The sequence below is a fragment of the Lutra lutra genome, chromosome 15, assembly GCF_902655055.1.
Source record: "Lutra lutra chromosome 15, mLutLut1.2, whole genome shotgun sequence".
Classification (NCBI taxonomy): domain Eukaryota; kingdom Metazoa; phylum Chordata; class Mammalia; order Carnivora; family Mustelidae; genus Lutra; species Lutra lutra.
Genome location: NC_062292.1, coordinates 9912888 through 9930779, shown reverse-complemented (window position 1 = coordinate 9930779; position 17892 = coordinate 9912888). Strand labels below are relative to the sequence as shown.

General features: G+C 48.7%; 1 protein-coding gene across 2 annotated transcripts in view; it reads right to left on the bottom strand.

Annotated features, from left to right (window-relative positions):
* Nucleotides 1-257: 257 nt before the first annotated feature.
* The window catches only part of DESI2 (desumoylating isopeptidase 2), a 43062-nt gene continuing 25427 nt past the window's right edge, over nucleotides 258-17892 (bottom strand). For both annotated transcript variants that reach the window (XM_047704553.1, XM_047704554.1), the window contains exons 2-5: nucleotides 14967-15039; nucleotides 12367-12460; nucleotides 10039-10180; nucleotides 258-3678 (exon numbers count right to left, since the gene is read on the bottom strand). In XM_047704553.1, the coding sequence (XP_047560509.1) occupies nucleotides 3445-3678; nucleotides 10039-10180; nucleotides 12367-12460; nucleotides 14967-15039 (543 nt within the window). In that variant the 3' untranslated portion in view covers nucleotides 258-3444. The remainder of the gene's footprint in view (nucleotides 3679-10038; nucleotides 10181-12366; nucleotides 12461-14966; nucleotides 15040-17892) is intronic.

The following is a 17892-nucleotide window of genomic DNA, read 5'->3' as shown; positions in this document are numbered from 1 at the left end:
GTGTCTCCCCTCCCAGCCGGCTCTCATGGCCGGGGAGCCGGGGGGCTGACACCTGCTGCCGCTGTGAGGACTGTGGCCATGCTCTCTGGGAGCTAAGGACTTGGCCAGTGGACTTGGGCTTGAGGGCAAGCACGTGAGTCACTGCGAGGGTTGACCAGAGGGCCGACTGCATCTACAGAGCAGATGGGAGCCTGGGGTTTTAAGAGTCACCGCCCACTGCATCACAGCTGTAGTCAGAAAGCACTAGGAAACATTTCTTATAAAAGTATTTTTTAATAAATTGATGTATTTCAATGTTGTTAACATGATAGCCCAATGCTATATCAAGGTAGCAAAAGTGAAATTCCTGTTTTTTTTTTTTTTTTTAATATATATAAACACTATGAATGACAGTACATTTGCATTCAACTTCACAAGAAATGATCTTCAGGTTCATGAAGATTCTTTAACAGCTGTAACACCTCTCGAACAGTGAAGATGTGTATGGACTGCGTAGACAAGGCGAGTCTGATGACTGAGCCGCACCCTAAGACCGAACGGAAGGGAAGGGTACGCCGCGGCAGCGTGGCCAGCTTGCGGAACAAAACCCAAAGGAAATACAGCACGGATCGAAACGACCAAGTTATCTTGCAGAAACGGAGCCATAAGAAGACAACACAGATTCGAGCCCTGAAGCAGTGAGTGTGTTTCTACCCGTTTCGTGATGGAGAGAAGCCACGGACACTGAGTCCCGCAGCGTGTGTAGCGAGGACTCTTCTGGCACGCACGAAGGCGCCCATCGGCGAACCCCGGGCCTCCCTGCTCTGTACAGATGCTGGTGAAGGGAGCTGTGCGCTATCGCTGGGGTCAGAGCGGCGGCTGGCTGGCTGGGGGCAGGCCTCCGGCGGAGCCTCTCTCCGTGCCTCCTCCTGCACTTTCCAAAGCCGATGCCCCCTTCTTAGGGTTGACCAAACAAACCGACCGACCCAAGCAAGGGCATTGAAAACCAACAGAAACCAGCAGCTCTGACCCCCCCCAGTCTGCCACTGTCCAACCCACCGTGAGAAATGTGTTTCGCTTGGTTCCCACTACAAAGAGCATCTCTGACTCCGCCACACGTACCCTAATGGACACGGATTTTTCTGAACAGAGATCAGGCTGAGAACAAGGGGCAAGGAAGAGCTGGTTAAGTGCTAGTCCATTAAGTCCAACCGCAACTTTGAACTACAGAGGGGAACTGGTTTGAATGAGTTTCCAAAGTAAAGACGTGTCTTTCTTTTTCAATCTCAAGTACCACTGGATGGCAAGCAATCTCGCACCCAGGATTTTGGCTGCTGACTGCTACTATGAGGAGCGGCCTCAGGCCACTATTTATTTCTACCAGGCCCCTTCACGCTATTTTTCACTCCAAATGCCGCAGATGAAAGTAAATACAACAGGACGATGGAGAAATCATTTGTGCGCTGAGGCGCTGGGCTCCGGCTAAGCACTGACGGGATGTCCCCGGTGTTCACCTAGAGGGGTCTAACGGGCAGCCACTCCTTCATGCGGGTCAGCAGCGCAGACTAAAATCACGTTCATCAGAATGGACCAGAAACAACCATCACCCACCACCGTATTTAGAAAAATCCCAAGCAAACTGTCTCCGACACTTTCCACTACCCTGGCTTCTGGCGCTAGGCCTCTCCTCTGAGGGAACACACACCAGGCCAGAGTCTTAGTGTTTGATTCTAAATCTCCTTTTGAGGCCTGAACCGAGTCCACTTCTCACAAAGACCATATATTCCTTCCCTCCTTCGGCCGCGTCTCTGAAATGAGCGCTCTGCACCCTCTGAAGAACCGAGGGTAGAATGGCCGAGGCTTTCCTCTCCAGAAACAGAACAGTCAGAAGCGTAAATTAGGTTAAGTGGCTTCATTTTCCTCAGGTCAAAGCTTCTAACCCAAGGTTTGGTTTCCCTAGGAACAGTGTGTGCTTCAGTTGATAAAAATGAATCAAAATCAGCTGATGGAAAAGTTAAAAATGTCCTTTACTGAAAGGTACGGATCTTCACAAAGCGCTCTAGCAAACAACCCAATCGAGAAGTTTGCGCGAGCGGAGGTGCCTTTGAAACTAACCGTCTCGATAGAGCTGAAGTCACTGCCTCGGATTAACCTCTACGCCGCATCCAATATTCTATGTAGGACATTCATTCTTAAGGCAGAAAAATTGAATCTGACACGTAATGACTTGGCTCTTACGTCCAGGGGTCAAACGGGAAGTAGCCTGTGCACACGGAGTCCTTGCTAAGGAAGGACTCGTCCGCGGCGGCCAAGTTCTCCCTCAGAGCAGGTTCTGTAAGACACACATCTGAGAGAACAGAAAAAGATGACTTTTAAGACACACGAATATCTTCCAACAAAAAGTCAACGAGACCCGGTTTCCTATGATGAGGGGACGCGACTCCCATCACGAGCCGCGGCCTCCGACGCGCTCGGTCGGGAATGGTAGGTAAGACCGCGGGTCGGCAGAGTCGCTCGCTGGACAGTGTTACTTCAGCCCCCGGTTCTCAACGTCTCGTGCAACAGGCGGCCCGACCAGTAAGAAAGCGGCTGCATGTCACCTCATACGGCTACTCAGGAGGCTGTCGCTTGGACCTTCCCACCCTATCGTCGCAGCCCGGGGCGGGCAGGGTAGTGGATATACGAAAATGAAGGCGAGGCCCCCAGCGCGTGTGCGAAAATACTCCTCAGTGACCAGCAAGGGCATCTTCAACGAAAACGACCTTAACGACAGAATCAGAGGTGTCTGAGCCAGATGGACTCGCGAAGGGGCCCGCCTGCTGAGCTGGACCAGTATTTGGGACACAAGCGCCCCCCTTTGCCCCCCCCACCTCCCTGGCCTGGATCTGGGGGGGCCTGGGGACCGCGCTCCCTTGCGGGGCTGCGAGCCACTGCCCTCAGCCCCAGGTTCTCCTTCCCCTCTGCGTCCCGAACATGGACAAAACCAAACACGAACCTAAAAGACCATTCGTAAGCAGGGGACGGTGACTCTGGCTGCTCCAGGACCTGTCGCGTGCCTGAGGGCCCTGCCACAGCTCTGGCTGCTGTCGGGAGGCTACAGAGCTGGCCCGCCTCACCCCCTGGGGCCGCGAACGCTTCCTTCTTCCACGGCGGCAGGAGTCCATGCACGATTTGTAAACAGCGATACAAAATACTGTAAACATAACTGAACAGAGCTCGTATAAAACAGAAGGAAATCCAAATTTACAAGTGGGTAAAAAAAACCGGAGGGCAGCTTCATACAAAGTTCTCCCTCCTGCGCCGAGTGATTCTTTTGATTACAAATATAATCCTGAGCTGAAAAACTGGGATGGGGGGGGAGAGCCATCTTTGCATACAGAATGTCCAGAGGACGCGTGCTCTTGTACTTTTCACTAGCTGACCGTCCCCTGTCCGAGACAGCTCTGGGGGGGGCTTTGGAGACGCTTAGAGTTTGGTGTGGCGCCCGGGCCTGGGGCCGGCCGCAGCACTGGCCACGGAGGCGGACGCAGCGGCGTCCTCGGCCTCCTCCAGTTCGTCCTGCAGCTCCTGGCTGACGCTGGACTGCAGGGCCGCGGGCGTGAGCCACTCCTTGGGGAGGCAACTCTGTAGGAAGGGAATGCAGGAGCTGAAGTAGGCCAGTCGGTTGATCCAGCGAGGGATCTCTTTCCCACAGAGGATCTGCGGATGACAAAGGGTGTCGGGTTAGGTGAGAAGGATGACGTGGGCCTGGCCCAGTGCCAGGGAGCAGTGGAGGCAGGGGGTGCCCCGGAAACCTTGCACCCGGGCCTCCGGGGACACATAGCACCTGCCTTGGGAGCCTGGGCCCTCCCGGCAGCCCCATCCCCCCTTTCTGCGGAGCCTTGTTCGAGGAGCTCACTTTCTGCATCTCTGGACTTCTGTCCCTGTCCCACTTCTCCCCAGGCACTCGCATCAGCTGAGAAAGCCCATCTCCCCAGATGCAGCCCTGGCTTTGGGAGTCCGGGGCAGGAGCGAGGACGAGGCCAGAATGCCCGGCTGCCTTTTGTCTGCAGACTCTGCTGGGGGTGGCAGGGGCAGACGTGGGGCCAGGAGGGTTCCTCTGGCTGACGGTGTGGGGCTGTCTGCCCACTTCCTGCCCTGACCATGTTCTTAGGACTCCGGAGCCAAAAGCAATGGGCCACCTATCTCAGAGAGCGAGAATCGGGTCTTCCACAGTGAACTTTACTCTTTCTTAATGCTCTTGCCTGTCCACAGGCAATGCTGGGCTTCCTGAGCCCTTGCCCCCCGTTCCCCTGGCGGTTTCGCCTCTAGTCACGTCACAGTCACAGGCTAGGATCCAGACATCTTATCTTAGTTGATGACTCTGGAAAAGGTGTCGAAGTATCATAGTCCAAAAAAAATCACTAAAATATAAACAAACCAGGACCTGTAATTAAGCAAGGTATCTTTCTCTCTCTAAAGGGGTAGTCTTACCTGACAAACGTTACATTTCCCTTATATACAACGTCTCTGACTTAACCACAGGGCAAGTCTCACTTAGGGAAGTGGTGGCATCGTTGTGACCAAATTCGATCACCCGCCAGGCAGCACGGAGAGACAGTACTTCAAGTTATTTGGGAGGGCGCCTGGGTGGCTCGGTTAGTGAAGCGGCTGCCTTCAGCACGGGTCATGATCTCGGGGTCCTGGGACTGAGCCCCACGTCAGGCTCCCAGCTCAGTGGGGACTGAGTCTGCTTCTCCCTCTCCCTATGCGCCTCTGCTCGTGCTCTTTCAAATAGAATCTTCAGAAAACAAATACATGAGAAATGTGTCCGTGAACTTGATATGGGGGCAGCCGAGGGGTCACCGTACATGGTGCCACTCCCGTCTCTCTACGTCAGACACCCCGGCAGACAAGTTTATGTTGTACTTTAGAGCCGAGATGCGCTGGGGAGGGGCACCCGCACAGCTGCAGGGGAAGCGTGGAGGCATGGCGCGCACTGTGCGGGTTAGCGACAGCCACCGCGGACTATTCCCTTCCTCCGAACTACTTCCCAAGTCCCGATGAGCTACCTTCCCCCCAAGGCCTGGTGGTGTGGCCTGATCAGCCAAAGACATGGTATGGAGAACGACAGCCTCCTGTTCTGGTAGGTGGATCGTGCTGAGACACGGCCACACCCGTGGGCTGAGTTCTCCGTGGCAGAGTCCAGTCTGTGACCAGTCCCCCCTCCCCCCCGACCCTCTCAGAAGCGTGCCGGTCCTCTGCCAAGCCAACGTCTCGAAACTTTGAGTCCATCCGTGAGTCATTCAGCATCGTGACTCGAAGTTTGAAAGAGAGAGGGCCAGTTGTGACACTAAATGCATTACACGTACGCGCGTGTACCTGCTGCGTCCAGATGTAAAACACACTTCTTATGGTGGGTGGTGGTTTACGGAGCAAAATTACTTCAACCAGTAATTCCCCTTGTAGAAATCCTCCCCACGACACACACTCGCTAGGGGCGAAGAGACAGACGCCCAGGGAGAGCTGGTACAGCGCTGCGTGGAACGGCAGGGGGCCGCCCCTGTCTTGCTCTAGATCTTGCCCTACTGTGTACGACGGGCACTGTGGGCCTGTCGCCTTCGGCCTTTACTGTGGTGAGGTAGTTCCCGCTCTACCCACTTCGAGAGAAAATTATCGTAAGCGGATGTTGAATTTTGTCAAATGCTTTTCTGGACCTACTGAGATGATCATATGATTTTTATTTTTCACTTTAAGGTGGCGTATCACACTGACTGATCTGCAAATGTGGAACCACCTTTGCGTCCCTGGGAAAAGTCCCACCCGATCCTGGTGTAGAATCCCCCTAATGTAGTGTTGGCTCTGGCTTGCTATGTTCTATTGAGGGTTTCTGCATCTCTGTTCATCCAGGATGTTGGCCTGTGATTTTCCTTTTTTGTGGTGTCCTTGCCTGGTTTTGGTATCGGGGTGTTGCTGGCCTCATAAAAGGAGTGTGGAAGTGTTCCCTCCTCTTTCTTTTTTGGGGAAAAGTTGGAGATTAGGTATTAAATCCTTGAATGAAGTTCGGTAGAATTCATCAGTCAAGCTGCCTGGTCTTAGACTTTGGTCTGCTGGGAGGTTTTTGGTGCAATTTCCTTAGTAGTAACAGGTCTAGCCAGATTTTCTATTCCTTATAATTCAGCTTCAGAAGATAGCGTTTCTAGGAATTTGTCCATCTTTTCTTGGGTCGTCCAGTCTGTTCACAGCGTTTCTCTTATGAGACGGAGAACTTCTCTCTCCCTTTCGTTGAACCTGAAGTATTGATTTCGGTTATACGCTTTAGGATCCCCTTTAGGGATCCCACTAAGGATCAAGGTTCATTTTAGAAAGCCGGGTGGCGCCCACCTTCAGTTTTGGTACGAACCATCTTTTTTTTTTTTTTTTTTTTTTTTAAAGATTTTATTTATTTATTTGACAGACAGAGATCACAGGCAGGCAGAGAGGCAGGCAGAGAGAGAGAGGAGGAAGCAGGCTCCCTGCTGAGCAGAGAGCCCCATGCGGGGCTCGATCCCAGGACCCTGGGATCACGACCTGAGCCGAAGGCAGAGGCTTTAACCCACTGAGCCACCCAGGCGCCCCGATACGAACCATCTTTACCTGTTCGGATGCATCATTCAGGACCTGTGCGACTCTGGCCAGTAACCCAAAGTCGGCCTGAGAGGTTTTCGGGGCTGAGGCAATGTCATGACAGCGAACACACACAAAAAGTAAAACCCCAGAGGGCACGCGGGTACCCCTAGAACAGTCAGTTTATGATGTCAGGGCACCCCAAGCAGGGCACATGGGTCAGGCAGTCCAGGTTAAAAGGTCTCCACCCAATGCACTCTGTCTCTGGGAGTGAGCACCAAGGGCCCCGCTCTAGACCGAAGATTTCTGTCCCCTCTAAGCTGGCATGCTGCCATCATCCACCATCGTGCATGGAAGAGGGGCCTCTGGGAGGCTTGGCCCTGGGGCACAGATTAGTGTGCCAACCAGGGATCTGAGTGCCCCCTCACCTCTCCCGCCTGTGACCCACGACAGACCTCACCAGTCGCCGAATCTGCCAGAGCCTTGACCTTGGACCCCCGGCCTCCAGAATGGTGAGAAACAAAGGTCTGCTGTGGAGAAGCAGCCCGGTCTGCGCTCTTGTGCTCCAGCCACCAAACGCACGAGAAGACACGGCTTCTGCCCAAGGGTTTCCAATTGCGCCTGGAAAACCGGCTGAATCTTGGTTTCGGAGGGTCTGCCTAGAGACAGTCGGATCCAAACAGCTGTTTGTCCGCGACGCCAGGTCGTGGGCCTCATGGGCGTGGAAGCCGCGTGCGGCGTCGTGTGCGGCAGGGGTAGGAACAGGGCGGCAGCCCGGTGGGACTCCAAGTCCTCGCAGTGGCTCAGAGAGGCCGAGCGCAGTGTTTTTCTTTAGGACAAGGGAAGGCGCAGTGTTGAAAAAGAAAGGTTATTACGGCTGCTCCCCTTCTCTCCTCCTGAGGGGCTGCGGTTTGGGGTTTCTGTTTATTCTTGTTATGAAATCAGCGTGTGCCGTTTAGCAATCCTAACTTTACTTTTTAAAATTGTCCCTGCTCTCATCCAGCCCCTTTTCTGATCTGAAAAGGATGTGCACAGGAGGGACAAAGAGTTCTTACTGGAAATATCTTTATGTACCTAAACTAGACAGCCATATCATGTTTAGGGATTCGTCAGGGTAAAATCCTGAGTTTTCAAAAAATTTCAAAATGGGTTCATACAGCCACTCCCTCTACCCTGACCACTTACCTAGCAAACAGCCTAGAGAAGATGGGCCTGTGTCTGCGGGAGGAGAGCGGTCTGGCTGCCAGCCCCCAACTGCACCAGTCGTGGCCGGAGCCACCCTGAAGCACCCCGGGGAGGGGTCATCGGGAGCAGCAGGGGCTCGCAGTTCTGGCGACGGGCTTTCCCCCACTTGCAGTTTTGGCAAGAACCACTGGTTACGGGTTCGATCATTCCCCGTACTGGAAACGCAGAGCCGGTGAGCAACTCAACACAGCCAGTCCCAGCAGGAAAAAGCCCTTCCCGGGGCACCTGCAAGGAAGCCAGGCCGGCTGGTAAGCGTCCCTAACTTTCATGGTGTAGGGGTCCGAGGACAGTGTCCTGACCTGCAATGGTTCCCAGGGGCAAGTCCCGTTCCCTGAGCCTCCACCTCTCAGTGTAGCAGGGAGGGTGGCAGACGGCACCGGGTTTCAGTCTATGAGTCAAGCCCAGCCAATTAGGATTGTGGATTCAGGATTTAAAAAAAAAAAAAAAAAAGGCCGGGGCATTTCTCTGGCCGGAGTGAGGCTGAGATGCCTTGAGGCCAGGAAGCTGTGTTTCCAAGTTCAAGCAACATGTGAGTATTCCCTAAACCCTTTTCTTAAAACCTGCTACAAAATGTGCACATCAGGCCGGATAATCAGCAGCCTCAATGGGTCAGACATCTGATTTTACAAGAGCTCATTAGTATCTAAAAACTGCTTTTTAATACTTTGAAGTCCCCCTGGAAATGGTCTCTTTTATGTCATCTCCCTCACAGTCTCCTAGCAGTAACCTTAGACAGAGGTGACAGCCGTCCGGGGAGATCCCAGCTAGGACAGAGTGAGGGGGGAGCAGGGATGCGGGCAGCAGTGAGAAAGTCAGTGTGGTGTCCCCCCTGCTCCCCTTCCTACTTGGCTCAGGCCTGGAAACCTTTTAACCACATTCCCTCCCATGAGGAGGAGAGAGCAACACAAAAAGTTTAGCACTTTCGGCCGCCCCCAAACTCAACTTTGGGGATTTGGGGGGCTTTCCTCTTCTTGCCGGGAGGAGAGGACAGATCCGGGCATCACCTGGGCCACACTTGGTCCCCCTGATGTCTGCAGCCTGGCGGAAACAGCTGGGGGATCCAGACGCCGGGTCTCCTGGAGCCGGATCGACCGTTCCTGATCGTGTAGGCTGCTTCCCCTGTGACAACAGATGACAGCCCAGCGGCTCCTCCAGACCCCAGATGAGGGCACAGCAGCCGTGTCACATGAGGCGACTGGATTGGGTGCTTGCTACTGTCTCTGCCAATTTTAACATTTATGGATCCCTATGGGTTCCCGGATGAGGGGGCAAGCAGGGTCAAGAAGGATCTGAACCACCTTCTCTCGTTCCCGAAAGGCAACCAGGTCACCTCGACAGTGTCAGCGTGTCTACAAGACTGGTGCTGCCTCTCCGGCTTCCACACCTGGGCGAACCGTCGGGGATCACTCGAACGTGAAGACGCCGACTCCGTGCACGGTGGCGGGACCCTCCATGCGGCGGGCGCGGGACGCATCCTCCAAGCAGCACAGTGTCCCCAACCATGGGCCTGTCCGAGAGCCGAGCTGTGGCAGCTGCGAGGGCAGGGGAGAGGGCCGGGGAGCCGGGCACCCATGCACAGGCCACCGAGGCAGCGGCTCCATTTGTCCTGCCTGCCGTCCGGGTCCAGCGGGGCCTGGCGCTGCCCCTGCCTCTGGCCGCCCAGAGTCGGCGAACTGGGAAGCTCTTTGAGTGCCCGTTAATCTGCTCGACCTTATTTCCTAATCTTGTGATTTCTTCCCTCCGTTTCCTGTGTTCAGGTCCTACGATTCTGATCTAGCTCCGATCTCCCACTTGGGACTCAAAAACTCCCAAGGCAAGTGCGTGCCCGTGTGTAAGCTGGCGGAACGAAATTTCCAGAGTGGCAACACGAACGACTTATGAACAATTTTCAGAGCTGGGGGGGAAACGTTGCTCAGGCATTGCTTTCTTTCAAGAGCAAGTTCCAGGCTGTAAGAAAATGAATCGGGAGCCGGGGAGACGATCGATCGTGGGTCATCGGTGCGCCCTCTCCCCGCGGCCGCGTCGTGGTCGGGGGCACGGTCGGAAACTGCGCCCACTCGGAAGCCGCGGACCTCGGGGAGCGCATTCATTCCTACAGGACACGGGGCGCCACGCTCCCGACACAAAGGCCTGTGCTTGCAGGAGACACACAGGCAGCTGCGAAAGCGGGCGGTGAGGACGCTGGGGCCGTTTTTTGCTCGAAGGATCTGCGGAGAAAGCGGCACTCACCTCCGACAGCGCCGAGGAGAAGTGATTGCAGTTCTTGTGCATGAGGTGGTAGGCGTTGCCCTTGTACTCCTTGCCCAGCTCCTCCACGATCTTCTCGATGTCGTCCTCCAGGAAGTCCGTGCTCCCTAACACTACAGCTTCTCTTGAAGAAAAAGGAGGAGGAAAGAAACACGATCGTGTGAGTCTTAAGTATTTCTAAAGTATTAAGTATTTCTAAAGAGCACGTTTAGGGACTGGCTTATTCCCGGGAATACTGTGACTGGCCTAACAAAGCCACAACAAACACAACTACAAGGTCAATGAGATACTTTTCAAAAGTTCTGTGGAGTCTTGACTTTCCTACAATAAACTCCGAGGTGCGCTACTTCTGAATCATACAGACGCAAACCTGGTCATTTTCTTGATGGAGCGGTGTGTCGTGTATTAAAAATGCGGCAACACGTTATTTTCCAGGGCCTGTGTATGCCGTCAGGTTATCAGAGAACCAGATCCATGTCACAAATTTTCCCGCTCAATTATGCCAGCCACCAAAGGGCTGGCCACAGTCACGTTCAGAAATTGTCTTTTATGTCATCTGCTTCTGTGCCACCGTGAGAGGAATTAAAACCAACCAGTCAACCAACCCCACCAATTAAAAAATAACCGCCCTGCACCTGACTCCCAGCTACCCTGGACTTACAACAGATGTTATGCAATAGAAAGCAGAATTATAGTCCCATACAAGTTAGGCATCCAAGAAAACTGAAAATACTTAGAAAACCCTTTTATCAGTAGTCCTGTTAAAAGGGAAACCTAACGATGGCATTATAGCCAATCTGTGACCCGCCAAGAAAACCGATGAACTTCATAGTGATAAAAATGTGTAGCCTCGGGGCGCCTGGGTGGCTCAGTGGGTTAAAGCCACTGCCTTCGGCTCAGGTCATGATCCCAGGGTCCTGGGATCGAGCCCCACATCAGGCTCTCTGCTCAGCAGGGAGCCTGCTTCCCTTCTTCTCTCTCTGCCTGCCTCTCTGCCTACTTGTGATCTCTGTCAAATAAATAAATAAAATCTTAAAAAAAAAAAAAATGTGTAGCCCCTGAGGCACCTGGGGGGGCTCAGTTGTTAAGCATCTGCTTTTGGCTCAGGTCATGATCCCAGGGTCCTGGGACTGAGTCCTGCATCGGGCTCCCTGCTCAGCGGGGAGCCTGCTTCTCCCTCTCCCTCTGCACCTCCCCCTGCTTGTGCTCTGTCAAATGAATAAATAAAAATCTTAAAAAAAAAAAAAGTGGAGTCCTATCTTGAATTTCAAGGTTACAACCTCCTTTCACCACTTTTTACTTGGCAAATTAACGATCACAGCCCCAAAAGTTTCTTGAAAGCTCCTTGAACCTAAGGTTCTAAATAGCTCTTCAAATACAAACCTTCATTAAAAAATGGAAATTGGATCATCAAGCATTCAAATTCTCAGTGCTGCTGACTACTCTTAAGGCTCCAGAGTATTCTGGTATATCCAAGCATGTGATATACACACACCTTACTAATAGTTTCTCAGCCAACCAACTGTTCCGTTTTTCAAATGTATAAACAGTGTCCCTTTCATTGGGAAAAATGATAAGATTAAAAAAAAAAATCCTACTGAATGGGGCACCTGGGTAGCCCAGTTGGTTAAGGGTCCGACTCTTGATTTCAGCTCAGGTTGCGAGATCGAGTCCAGTGCCAGGCTCCACAGTAAGTGAGGAGCCCGCTTGGGATTCTCTGTCCCTGCTTATACTCTTTCACTCTCTCTTAAACAGGAAAAAAAAAAAAAATCCTGCCCACCATTTCTTTTCTCTTCATGTATTTTTTTTTTTTAATTTTAAACTTCATTTGAGTTTAAAATAAACTGTATTTGACAGCCAATGTCACATTAGTTTCAGGTGTACGCAGAGTCAACAGCCCCATATGCTCTGCTCACCACGAGAGCAGCTACCACCTGAACCATACAGACACCTGTAACTGTCTTCCCTCTCCCCCCACACGGGAGGTCGAGGCGAAACCATTGCTCCGTACAAACGTCTTCTAAAGCAGAACCCAAGTCCTACCAGGTAAGAATGTCTTCAAAGTACACAAGGGAACTTACGTGGGTCCTGAATACAAGTAACAGACTAGGTTACGTCAGGCATTTCATAGGGCCGATTCCCATCTTTATACAACTTCAGACAGATTCGGTTTTAAGCAGTCAGCAACTACAACACCGTTAAAGAAACATTTTAACTTCCTAGATTTTCATCTCCAGAATGAATTCTGTATGCTTGTAAACACGCTTTGGCACCTAAGATAGCATAATAGAAATTATCCTCCCTACTTACTTAAATTTAAATGTTTCTCCTAGTTCAGAAGCATTTCCTGGGGAAATTTCAAATATTCCAGAAAAGGGGTAAGGATGGCCACCATAAGCAAATTCTGAAAAGAGAAAACTCATGATTTTTAGTATTTATCACACAAAACTTAATCAGAAATGCTGTATTAGCTTTAATAAATGATGAGGATAATAATGATACCATCTAAATATTTTGCAGGTTATCAATACTTTCACAAACATCTCATTCGGCTGTTACTCGTACACAACAGTTGATTCAAAAGGCCTGAAACCACTAACGAAAGATACTCAGAGGTGATCCTGATTTGTCCACGTATCTCGTGTACGCTGGTGAGAGCAGAGTGACTACCACGGGGGAATGTGGTCTCTCTGCCTAGTGACTGTGCCGAACCAAGTGGGTGGTCCGTTCCATGTGTGTCTTTTTCTAAATTAAAGCGGTCAGATGTTAAACTTGCACTTTACCGGAAAAGCTGTCTAATAACAATGATTTTGCACAGCTCCTGGGTTGAAGACTGTTGGTTTACCTTTGAGTAAGAGTGAAACATTAGCAAGCCTGAAAAACTGAATTCCATTCCCCTCATTCAAGAAAAAAAGAAGCTGCCACATTGACACATACACCTACACACACACTCTCCACAGCACATCTCTGAGCCAGGAGGGGATGGCGCGTGCTACAGGCTCACGAGAAATCAGCTCTGACCCAGAACAGAAGCAGACAGTGCTTTCAGATAAGGAAGGAACTAAAATTCCTGGGAGGAGATACTTAGATTGTGGTGGACTTATTTTCAAAATCACAAATGTTTAAATGAATCTCCTCGCTTACCATTTACTAAATATAATTGTGAAAGGTCAACGAACAAGGCAGACACCAAGTTTCCTTTTGATCCAGACCTTCCAGAGAAAAAGCAAGAATGTGGATAAGAAATAAAGGGCCTGGTGTTCAATTTTGAAACAGTCAAAATGATCTTAACGATGGGATTTTATAAAACAATGTAGATAATCACGTCAGATGTGAAAAGGTAATGTTTAGATATTTTTTTTTTTTACTTCAATTCCAGTAAGAAAAGTTGTCAGCCATTTATTCCAGAAGTGTCATTCCACTTTCAGCAAGATATTGACCTTAGCTTGGCCAAGCCTCCCTGAACATGCTTGGACCGCGTTTCTAATTATTCCTAAATCCCTTTACGGAGGGGAGCAGTGATTAGACAGGTGCGAGGGTACTGACTAGTAGACAAGATCACTCGGGTTCAAGTCCCCGTTCTACTGATCAGCAGCAGGACTTTCAGCAGAGCTGAGCTTGGGCTTCTTTGTTTGCAAAATGGAGCAAGTGCCAATTGTCCCCATGTCCTTCTCTATGTCACAGAGGCATGGTCATGTGGCTCAGAACTGGATGGCACTTAAAATACTGGAACACACCACAGAAATTCAGTTAAAAAGCAACACACACAACTTTGGTAGAAGCCAAATCAAACAGGGGAAATAAACCCACAGACGACGATGCAGCCCACAGCAACAATCTGACCGCTAACCCTTCGGGCAGGGGAGGATTACTTGGTAGATGCAGCCTTTCCAGTAAGATGGAGCTCACGGGGCGGATCTCCATAGCAAACATTTTCTATGCTACGCCGCAGCCAGGGGCAGCTAATGTGGGGCGTCAGGAGGGGACAGTATCAATGCCCCCGACACACTGGGGTACATGAGCCTTTTTCTCGTGTTCGCGCAAGCTGGTCTGTAACCTCCACGGGTGGCTCCGGGCAGGCTGCCATCACGTGTTCTTGCGGGTCTGGTACAGAGACCGCCTGGCTGAGGCAAATAAAAGACGTTTCTGCTACAGGGTGAGTTTATGATGCAAATAATACGGTCTTACAACCCTGCTGGAACTGGCAATGTGCTCTGCGTTATGCTGACAGTTACCACTTACGGCGGGGTCTGGAGGAAATTACCCTGCACCAACAGTGGGAATCAGAACCAAGGAAAAAGCTGTTGATAACGAGCTGCTTGGCTTGAGTGGCTCCTGTCGTATGTAATAAAGGACCAAGAAGACTAAAAGGGCTGAGTTAATGACAAAGGCCATCATTCCTGAGCAAAAAGCTAAATGTAATCAAGGGTGGGATTTGCGCTGTGATATTTTTAAACTTTGAAATGACATACTTGCAAGTCTATAAAAACAAATTTAATACTGAAATTCCCTCAGGAAATTGGTTATTTCAAGTTTGACACTCTAGCACCAACTCCTGTCCAACCGTAATGACCGGTTTTCAACGTGCAGGTTTTCTTAGGAACTCCAGGATCATTGGAACAGGATTGTCACGGTCAGACCATCCCAAAAAGGCAAATATCTTTTAAGACCCTGTATTTGGAATAAAAGATAACTACATGAATGTACGGTCACGTACTTTCTCCCCAAATACATTCAACTTTGGGCATTTTCTCAAAATACAGTGTAAACGAATGTGGGGAGATTTTCTTCTCCTTTCCACAGTAATGTATGGAAGCAGCTGAAAAAAACAGGAAGTGCTACAGACATGAACTGCAAGTCCTTTAAAAGAAAACAATCTTCAGAAAGTCTTAGACTGTGTGTACACATACCTCTGCCATATACTTCAATGCCCGAATGAAAAACGCCAATTCCGATGGACGAGGTGTATTCGTTCATCCAGTACTAGGAAAAAAAGAAGAGATTCAGAATATCTGTCCACTTACCACTTAACTCCACGTGATAGGAAACTACCGCCCCACATCCTTCATGGAACAGTTAGGCCCTTCTGGCTTCATTTCTTAGTATTTTTCCTTCTGGCCCCCAAACTCAACAATAATGGCTCATTTGGTCCTATCTCTGCGCTTCTGCTTGTAAGACATCCCATGTGTGGAATGCCTCCCTGGGTCAAAATGACTGCTTCAAGTTGTAAAGGCTTAGAGCACAAGCCATACAGTCTAAACCTGGTCAGGTTGGGGGAAAAAAATGGATATAAAAGCTCTCCTGTGATTTAAAAAAAAAAAAATCACACATAGCATATGCTTTCATATCCATTTTTTTTCTATCTTAAGCCTTCCCTTTCATTCTCTGGTGAGCTCCCTGAGGACTGGGCTATTGTATTTTTTCAAAAACGTCTGAAAAAGACATATAAGACATATATATGGCATGTATGTCCTGATTCAGCTCAAAGTTTGATAACAATAATACAAGGAACAAATAATACGAGGCACAAAGGCTACCACAATCTTACCAGTGACATGCAGTAAACACTCCCAGAAAAGGTGGTATCTGAATTTTTAGGAACAAATGAGGTTCCCCCAGGTAGAATATGTAGGGGGTGTGGTAGAGTGGAAGGGAATGGGGAGAAATGTCTAGAAGGGCAAAGAGGGTGCACCAAGCATCACGATGTTGATATCTGGGGGTGAACGTGGAGGGGTGCCAGGAGGACTGGAGAGGGTTTACCTAGAAGAAGGCAGTAAATGAGTCGACAGCTCATTAAACAAACACTTAGGCAACACTTAACAGTGTTACAAACCCATCAAGCTTCTTCTAGATTAGAGGATAGGTAATTTGGCTTTAATGTTTCTGGGTTTATTCAAGTCTTAGCCTTGATTCCAGATCCCTAGCCAGTTTCTTCCAGACTTCAGGAAGTGCATGTTTGCATACATTGCTGGAGGAAGCATAAATGGATAAAGTCAATTTATTCTGTCCTAAATGGACCTGGAAGAAAAATGAAGCAATAATCAAGAAATATTTGAAAGAGAACAAGGAACTTCCTCATCTAAATATCAATACACTCATTCACAGGACAGTTTTGCTTTAGGACAGATCCTTGCATGTGTAAGAATCTGGTATCTGATCAAGATGGTGTTTAGGAACAATGTTAAAGTTTAAACTATTAAAAAGGTGTTGACAAAACTCATGCATAAAAATACGTTTCATGTATCTAAAAATTCTGGTGTGTCTAAAAATAATCATAGAGAAGAAAATAGATAAAAAAATTCTTAGATGGGAAAAGATGACCTAAGTAAAGCAAAACCTAGAATTTTTACAGGAAAACCACAGATATTCAACAAAAACTACAAATTTCTTATTGTGTAAAACCACATGCACAACATCAAAGGATGACAAAACACAAGGAGAAAAGATGAGAATGATAATATATCTCGCTCCCTATCAGGTTCTATTTGGTTTCTGATTTAGGACAGCCTAAATTTGGATGGCAACTTAGGGATATTATCTGAATTGATTTGATTTTGGGTATTGTAGTGAGGGTACATACAGAAAGGGATTTCTCAAGACTTTATCAAATCTACTTAATTCTACAGTTTAGGCAGCAAAAATTCAGACAGCAAGGGATACCATACACAAAAGCTCCATTAAAATAACCCCTATGGGGCGCCCGGGTGGCTCAGTCAGTTAAGCGTCTGCCTTCGGCTCAAGTCATGATCCTGGGGTCCTGGGATAGAGCCCCACATCAGGCTCCTTGATCTCTGGGGAGCCTGCTGTTCCCTTCCCTCTCCACTCATGTGCTCTATCTCTGTCTCTCTCTCAAATAAATAGAAATCTTAAAACGAACAAACCCATAGACAAGTGAGCAATCATAGAAGAAATTAGTGGCTAACAAACATGAACTAACATTCTCACTAGTAAACAGAAAAATATTAATAAAAACAATAAGCTACCATTCTTTTTTTTAGTCCATCAGACTGGCAAATATTGCTAAATATTGCTGGTGTTGGTAAGGGTGTGAGGAAGCTCCCGCCGAAGTGTGAATCAGTAACAGTTAATCAACCATTATACTTCTTGGGCATCTTATCTACAGAAATACTTGAACATACGCAAAGACATTTTCTGGGATATTAACTGTTGTCTATAATATTGAAAACCGAGAAACAACACAGATATCGGTAATGGAATGGTTAAATAAATTATGGTAAATCTGTATTATGAACTATTATATAGCTACTAAAAGAGTAGCTATGTATAACTCGATACATATGGACATAAAAAGATCCCTAAGACGTATAAGGTAAAACACCAATTATGATCCCTTATCTGTCATGTGATCGCATATTTGCAAAATAGATAAATAAATATGTCCTTTGTGTATATTTTGTGCTAAAATGGAAACATACTACAAAACTGTAATATTTTACTACACTGACTACAGCAAAAGAAAGTTTGAAGGATATAGACCAAACTGTTAACAGTTTGGGAAAGGGGTGCAGACATAGCAGGGGAGGGAGTAGAGCAGTAGAAAGGGCTACTTTCACTTTTATCTGAAATATTTGAAAAAAAATTACATTTATTGAGGTATAACTGACATACAATATAATATTGGTTTCAGGTGTAGAATACAGTGATTTGATATCTACATACATTGTGAAATGGTCACCATTATAAGTCTAGTTCCCATCTATCACCTTACAATGTTAATACTATGCTACGGACTATATTCCTGCATGGTACAATACATCCCAACGACTTATTTACTTTATAACTTGGAAGTCAGATCCAAAAAAACATTAAGACCAG